This window comes from Nuphar pumila, chromosome 5 (assembly GCF_984573655.1).
Source record: "Nuphar pumila chromosome 5, dmNupPumi1.hap1.1, whole genome shotgun sequence".
In the NCBI taxonomy this organism is placed as follows: Eukaryota; Viridiplantae; Streptophyta; class Magnoliopsida; order Nymphaeales; family Nymphaeaceae; genus Nuphar; species Nuphar pumila.
The window spans coordinates 59,375,443-59,383,598 of NC_143253.1; the positions used below are offsets into that span (position 1 = coordinate 59,375,443).

The 8,156-nt window shown below is 39.1% G+C and overlaps 2 protein-coding genes across 2 annotated transcripts; both read right to left on the bottom strand.

The window, feature by feature from the left end:
- Positions 1-373: 373 nt before the first annotated feature.
- LOC149837673 (UDP-glycosyltransferase 83A1-like) lies at positions 374-1,258 on the bottom strand. The gene has a single exon (XM_090008093.1). It carries the CDS (start codon positions 1,256-1,258, stop codon positions 374-376), a length of 885 nt encoding a protein of 294 aa, XP_089864219.1.
- A 1,945-nt stretch (positions 1,259-3,203) lies between these two features.
- On the bottom strand, positions 3,204-5,293 carry LOC149837674 (UDP-glycosyltransferase 83A1-like). Its single transcript, XM_090008094.1, has 2 exons — positions 5,194-5,293; positions 3,204-3,694 (listed from the first exon to the last, which is right to left on the bottom strand). Exons 1-2 carry the CDS (start codon positions 5,291-5,293, stop codon positions 3,204-3,206), a joined length of 591 nt encoding a protein of 196 aa, XP_089864220.1.
- Positions 5,294-8,156: the final 2,863 nt, after the last annotated feature.

Below are 8,156 nucleotides of genomic sequence, written 5' to 3' on the forward strand. Positions count from 1 at the left end.
GATCAGGTGCAATCACATTGGAAGTTCATGTGCCGCTGCACCTGACAACCACCCATTTGCTCTTGGGCCCCACAGTTCACAAGATGTCAGAAAAATGGATGGTGGTCAGGTGCAGCAGCACATGCATTTTATGCAATGTGATTGCACCTGATCCAGCCTCGAGCTTGGGGGCAGTTTCTGCGTGCCTCTCATAAAAAAAAATACTTTTAATCAAATATCCCCATGAACAGCCACACGCTGCCAATAATTATCACCATACAATCAACTAGACGGAAAGGACAAAAAAAAAAGGGAAATAAAACACAAATTTAGAGTTCACCTGTCATGGCATGGGCAAAATCATGAAATCCCCTAAAAGAATCTCCACCCTCCATCACACTCTTCCCGCCCTTATCCTTTCATTCAACAATGCTTCCATTTTACTCTTGATCTCTTCCATTCTAACAATTCCATCTTCACACTTTACCAAACCCAGTCCCACCTTCCACACCACAACTATGTAGGTCCTGTTTTGAAACTGTTCAGCAATATAAGGCCAACACAACATGGGCACCCCATTGCTTAGCCCTTCGATGGTAGAGTTCCACCCACAGTGAGTTAGAAAACAAGATACAAAAGGATGTGAGAGCACTTCTCTCTGTGGAACCCACCCCACAATAAGCCCACTTCCAGCCACATGGTCTATAAACCCTTCAGGGTAGACTGCATGATCAGCTCGGTTCATGAACCCGGGCCTAGACACCCAGAGGAAGGGCCTCCCAGTGAGCTCAAGCCCAAGTGCCAGCTCATCAATTTGGTGTTGGCCGAGCATTGTGGTGTTTCCCAATGAGACATAGATGACTGACCCAGCTGGCTGTTGATCGAGCCAGTCAAGACAGCTCAAGTCTTCTTGCCAAAATGAGGATGGCTGATGCTTGAAGTGGTTGGCTGAGACAAGGGGACCAACTGGAACAGCATTGCCAATGATCGCGAACGCCGGTGATTCGAGTTCGGAAAATGAGTTGCAGGCTATGTGATCAATGCCTTTTATTGCTTCAGCACACTTCCGAAGGTAGTGAAAGAGCTGCTCTTGAGTAGCTGGAGATCTTTCATGGTGATCCAGCATAAGTGAGCAGGGTCCAGGGCTGGGATTGCCTCGGAGAGTTGGATTGGTGCACCATCTTTTGGAAACCCTGCCACTAACAAAATGACCATCAGATTCTTCTCCTTGTTTTCCTTGAAAATTATAGAAATATGTAAGAAATACCCGTACTTCCATTCAGGCACGTCCAGTAAAAAATGTGACGGTTTCATAAAAAGTGGAGAACTGGAAAAATATCTCAATATATTGAAAATATAATGACAATTTTATCATTAGAACACAAACATCACAAAGAAAATGACATTTGCAATTTGTGAGCAATTTCTCAGGAAAAAAAACCCGTTAGTTTCTTCTTTCAATTTATTTTTAATATTCTAATACCATTTTTTTTATATTGTTTAGTTATTTAGTTTGAAATCCCCAGCCACAATAAAATGTTTGTCATCTTATTCTCTTTCTTTTCAAGAAACGTCCGGTCATCCCGTTCAGCCATGACTGCCCTCATATCCAGATGATATAGTGGTTCATATTTACAAAATAATGCTTAGGGACCTTGGATCATTCAACAGACTAATCTCTGGAGCGGAGATCCTGATGGGACCAAGTACATCTCAAGGTAGTGAGTACAATCACTGGATGCCAAGTGTCTATTAACCGGGAAGATTGGTCCCAATGGATGGATGTGTGGCATCCGTTCATTGGGCTGGGTACCAGATCAGATCTCCACCCTCTGTTGCTCCAGTGACCTTAACGTTGGCACAATAGAAGGCAATCATACAAACTAATGGGCTTATGGAACTATAGTGACAAATATCTCCACACTTCCAAAATATCTTGGAAAAGATGTGATTGTTTCGTAGAAGTTAAAAAAAGTGAAATATTTCAATGTGTTGAAAATGACATGGTTTTATCATGAAAATGGAAACATCACATTAGGTACATTTTTATCATGAATTTCTCGGAAAAAAACTGTAGTTTCATTTAATAAATTTATTTTAAAATTTCAAATTTTGCTTTTTGTATTGTTTTGTTTGTTTAATTTGACAAGATTTTACTAGCGTCAGCTTCAGGCGGAGGAGCCCGGTCTCGGCCTCTGTCTGTTGCTCCTCATCTGCGTTTTTCTGCTGCCTCTCTCACCCGACTGTGCAGGGGAATGGAGAGAAGATCCGGTACTCGGGTAACAAAGTGCTCGAGCCACACAAAACACAGAAAATTGATGTCGTGAAAATAGAGAAAATTGTTGTGGGTGATGGGCAATGGGCAGGCATTGCACGCAGTGATTTTCCTCGTTTTGTGTGGTCCGAGTACTTAACAAAGTACTCGGCCCTGAGCACTGGATCTGCTCCCGGATGTATGTGTTCTATCGTGATTTGGTTGGCTTTGGCTTCATGGTTTCTATGTTTTCTTGTCTGCCTTCTTATTTTTGTTCCCTGGGTGTCTTCTCATCACTCATCTAGTGACCACTTATTTTTTATTTTCTCATCCGATGAATGAAATCATTTCTTTTCTCTCTCTAAAAAAAAAAGACAATATTTTACTTCCTAAAATGTGAGATATGAAAATTTTTAAAACATCTCAAATAAAGCAGGCAAGAACTTCAGAGTTAACTATTTTATGCTGGATATTCAAGGACCTATATGACTTTGTCACTGCCAGTTTACTACAAACTTCAGAGCTCACAAAAGATCAGGATTACCTGCATTTACCATCCAATTTGAGCCGAAATTTAGAGAAATAGCAGTGCAAGGTTCCATCTATCAGCAATAACTGGTTGGTCCAGCTGGCACTTATGATAACTCACCAAGGGATCGAAACTTTTTTTCTTATCTTTTTGATAATTACAAGGGGAAAAGCGCATCACTCACCAAGTTCGTTGGTGTAAAAATTAACCCAGGTGCCCTTGCCTACACCCAGCTCCAGCCTTGGGGCAAGGGGGGTTTAGAACTCATGACGTCCAGTCAACTTAGTGACAACACATTTACGAGTCACCTCTTTTAGATGAGCAGACTGAGTTTGTGCAAAGTAGCACGCACCCAAATCGAGATCAACGGCGCCTGATTATAATAAGTTTAATACACTATGATTGGTCATGAACAATTCTTTGGGTTGATGTTTACCGTTTTCATCTGACTCCAGAACCGACAAACATGGGGATCTTCATGGTGATGGCTAAAAACCAGACCGAAGCTGGCCAGAACACTCTCCTCTTGATGTTTAGCTTCTCTGCAACACTCAGCAGAGTTGCAATCATACCATCAGCAATCATGCATGTGATCTTCTCATCTTCCTTCTCATTGATCTTCAGTATGAGCTCCTGTAAAAACCCCGGCATGATGTTGTGGACCGAATGAGTGAATTCCGCAAAGTCTCTCCGATTGTCATCAGGATCAAATCCATCTGGTATGGTCACCAAACGGATCCGCCCACTGTACTCACTGGAAAAGTTTTCTGGCAACGCCTCCATTAAGCGAGCATGAATAGACTCGATGTTGACGAATGTAACCATGAAGCCATCATCGGCAAGGCGATGAGAGAACTCCATGAGCGGCTTGACATGGCCTTGTGCAGGAAATGGGACGAACAGAGCATGTGGTCTTCCCATGGTGACTTCACCTGAAATGTGCAAGGGCCTAACGTGCATATGAGGATGAAGCCAAATAGTTGCTACCATGTTCTCCATATATGATGGACTTTGCTTAGTTCAATATACATGAAAGATGCTTATTTTGTCATCCTAGTAGCCAAGATTTCCTCCTTATCTTCCATATGCATAAGAAGCTTTTTATAAGTACAACAAAAACAAAAAAAGAAGGCATCTCGTTAACTACCAGACTCTCTCTCTCTCTCTCTCTTGTAAAATCTCTATTTTGCTTCCTATGGTAGCAAAGTCTCTCTCATAAAATTGCTATTTTCCAGCCCACAAGCGCTACGCTCATCTGGTGTGGTGACTTGTGAATGTCACCAAGTTTCGGGTGACACAAATTAGCGAAGAGGGTTATATGTCCCCCCCCTCCCCCCTCGAACACGCCGGTGCGTGTTCGGGGGTCCGAATGAGTGCCATGTATATAAGCACGTGGGGCTCATATCCCCATGTGTGTCGGCATCACTTAGCATCGGAGTTTGGTGTGGTTGCAAAGACTTAAGTACCCTTTCACGCCATTCCTGCCATGAAACGACGATTCAAGAAAAGGACAAAAATGTCTTTCATCTAGAAAAAGGAGGATCATCTTAACTCTTCAAAGTCCAAACGTTTTATTTTTGCCCTAAGCAGTAAACTCTTATGTTGTTGTCGGATCACCCTTTGACGACGAACCATCTGTTGTAACAAGAGTTCCCTTTGATGACGCACCCTTTGTCGTCGTCTGCTATCGTCGAAGCACCTGTTGTTATCGTTTGTTGTCGCTGGAGCACCCTTTGCCACCGTCAGCTACTACTGTAGCAACCTTTGTCGTCGTCTGCTATCGCCGGAGTACCCTTTGTTGTCGTCTGCGTAGTGGGAGCATTGTTTCCATCATCGACTGCATCTACCTTCTAGGTGTTTTTCCTTCACTGTCAGATTACCAAAACTCTTGTCATTTCAGTGAGTGTCGTGTAAGGTTTCATTATGTACACAAATCAATTTATAAATATGAATGCTAAATCTTATAATGGGTTGTACTATTCATGCTAAATAGTATAACCAACTATAAGATTTAGCATTCATACTGAAACAAATCGATTTATACCTATCCACCTTTTGGGTATCAAAAAACAGTTACCACAATTTGTTCATATGATGGCCCTTCTAGCACAATTTGTTAGCACAATTTTTGCACTTTAATGTAAAGATGGCCCTTCTAGCAAAAATTTTGAAGGTTGGTTGGTTCATTCCAAGGTTGCTGGGCATTAGCCAGTCTAGCTGGGTTAACAATACCTGTTATGTTGTAACAGATAGCACCATTTTAGCATGACAAAAGGCCATTTTGAAGGTGCTTTCAAACTCAAAACTCTGTTTTGAAGCATGCGCAACAGCATCCCCACTGCTACCCTTCTGCGGCTATCTCCACAGTGTATATTCAAGGCCCTTGCCAGGGCCATTTCCATCAATCCTTAGAAATCATTATATTTCTTACCTTCACAGCACCCCTGCTGTGGCTTCCCATGCACAACCACCAACTCACATGTGTTATTTTGCACTCTCACTATAGCATCAAGCATTCCAGCAATTGCCATGATTATCACAAAATATTCTGCATGATTCTCTCTGTGTATCATATCCACTCTACAGGGTATGCATTCACCCTATCATTCACTTCCCATTTAGATAAAGTCAGGCATCTGCATTAGTGTAACAACAATTTTCTTTACGTTTTCTATGGGTATTTGCAGCAGTGTCACTCCCTGCTGCAATCCACTTCCACCACACCTATTAATGACACCATTCATCGGCTATCAGGTTCCATCTTTGCAGTGACTATCGCTGCACAGTAGTTCCCATAAACCTCCTCTGTTAGCTGCATCCACTGTTGCAGTTTCATTTACTTATATCAAAAACCACCTGTACTGTCAATACCATAGTTTTACTTAGCCCCACAGTGACTCAAACCCCTGCACTATTATGTTTTTCATCTGTCACCACTCACAGCAATGTTTAGGCACTGTTGTGATTCTGTCTTAGGTACCTGTAGAAGTGCTAATCACCTCCAATATTTATGTTGGAATCTTCATTCAGTCCAACGGTGCACTATTTACACTTGCTGAAACCCAACACATACCATCCCCCTGCATGCAGCATCCACCTTCATACCAATAGCCATCACATAACTATTCCCTCACAACCCTTCATTGCATTTACAGTATTTTCTGCGTCCACATCCTATGCGTATCTTCCCTTCTTGTCATATTAATGCATGTGCATTTTTTTTGAATCATGCCTTTAGGTATATATATCCTATTCCTCCATGTATATAAGCATTCTCATGTACATTTGGCATAATAACTTCCATTTATCTTATGCTAACATTGTTTTGTAGGAATTAGATAGAAATTACTTTTTCCTTCTTAATTTAGGAGTATGATTTCAATTCAATTGTAATAGCTAGATATAAATGAAAAATTTCTATTTCCTGCTTTAGGTAGAATGAATGAGCATTAGGAATATCATGAATTACTTGTTTTCATACATTTTTGGCCTTTATTTCTTAAATTCTCACAAATGGTGAAACACGAATGGCACGTGCACCATTTCGTAAGAGGTAATTGATCCTAAGTTGAGGATCCACATCAATGGCCATAGTCAGGATGTTGACAAAACTTAGTATTTTTATCTTTTACAAAATAAACTAGATCCACACTGGATCCTTTTTCAAAATCATCATATTTTCTTTAAATATTTTCCTCTTTTATGAGAATTTAATCTAAAATTAATTCAATATATATACCAATGGCCATAGTCAGGGTATATTGAGAATTAATTTTATTTTAAATTCTATAAAAGCATCAAAATGGTATTTTATTCTTCATTTGAATTTAGATATGATTATTATATAATACACTCAATGACCATAGTCAGGAGTGTATTATATCACTAACCTTATTTAAATTCATTTGAAGAATGAAATATGATTTGCAAAAAACCAATTTCAACTTATTCAAATTCATTCATCATTTAGGATAGAATTGCATCATATTTTCAAAATTTCCTTTAAAAAACCCAAGTGATTTTGAACATCTTTCTTCAAGCTTCTATTTCTATTCCAATTCTATCTCAATTTCAAAGTCCAATTTGACTTTGGAATTTCAAAACTACTTTTCAAACTCCAAACTTTCAATTCAATTCAAAAATTCAATTTCAAAGTTTCATTTAAACTTTGAAATCTTTGATTCACTCTCAAGATCAAGTTCATCTTCTTATCTTCAAATTCAAAAACCACAGTTTTAGATTGATTCTGAATCTCAAAAGCTTGACCTTTCCTAAATTTTAAATTCAATCTGGGTTTTCAAAACCTAGATCCATATTCAAAAATCCCATTTGGACTTTTCAAAGCCCAAATCCAAAGTTAATCTCAACTTGGATCCATATTTCCAAGTATGAATCCCATTTCACCTTGGATCTGAGACTTCAAATCCAAAATCCATCCTAGGATCCAGATCCCCCATCTACTTTGGATCTCATAATTTCAGATCCGAATTCCATTTTAGGGTCCAGAACCCAAACTTCATCTTGGATCTCAAATTACAGATCCCAAGTCCATTTAGGATCCAGATTCCAATTCCACCCTGGATCTCAGATTTTAGATCCCAAGTCCATTTAGGATCCAGATTCCAATTCCACCCTGGATCTCAGATTTCAGAACCAAATCCATTCTAGGACCCATATTCTAATTCCACTTTGGATCTCAGATTACAGATCCAAATTCCATTTAGGATCCAGAATCTCATTCTACTTTGGATCTCAGACTTCAAATCCAATTCCATCTTAGGGTCCAGAATCCAGTTCTATCTTGGATCTTAGACTTCAGATCCAAATTTCATCTTGGATCCCAAATCTTGAATCCAATTCCATTCAAAATTTCAGATCCAAATTTCATCTTGATTCTAATTCTTAGAACCAATTTCATTTCATTTCCATATTTCAAATCAAAGTTCCCATTTCGGATCCTAAATCCAAAATTCAACTTTGAACTCTATTCAGAATCCAGATCTTGGATTCGGATTTCATCTTGAAATTCCAACTTTCAAATCAAATTCTATTTCTCAAATTCTATTTTAAATTTCCCATATTTTATTCTGATAGAATTCAATTCCAAACATTCATCCAAGTTCAAATTTTTAATTCAAAGTCCATTTATGATTTTGAAAGTTCCTTTCTTCTCTTTTCTCTCATCTCAGCTTCAAAATCATCTCTTTCCAAATCTAGATTTATTTTCCCAAGCTCTTGACTATTTCCAAAAACTTAGAACTTTAAATCTTAAAATTCTAAGTTAGAAACCATTTCTTCACTACTATCATCGGATTCATCTCAGAAATACTTGGGAATTTTTCAAATCATGTTTCGAAAAGAGCATACATCTTTGCACTGCACAAGCATGATTCT

Bases quoted from the DNA above. Each gene is read 5' to 3' on its own strand.
- LOC149837673 (XM_090008093.1), bottom strand. From the start codon at position 1,258: ATGGAAGTACGGGTATTTCTTACATATTTCTATAATTTTCAAGGAAAA.
- LOC149837674 (XM_090008094.1), bottom strand. From the start codon at position 5,293: ATGGCAATTGCTGGAATGCTTGATGCTATAGTGAGAGTGCAAAATAAC. The intron at 3,695-5,193 runs GTAAGAAATATA...TGCACATTTCAG, and splicing joins ACAGCAGGGGTGCTGTGAAG to GTGAAGTCACCATGGGAAGA.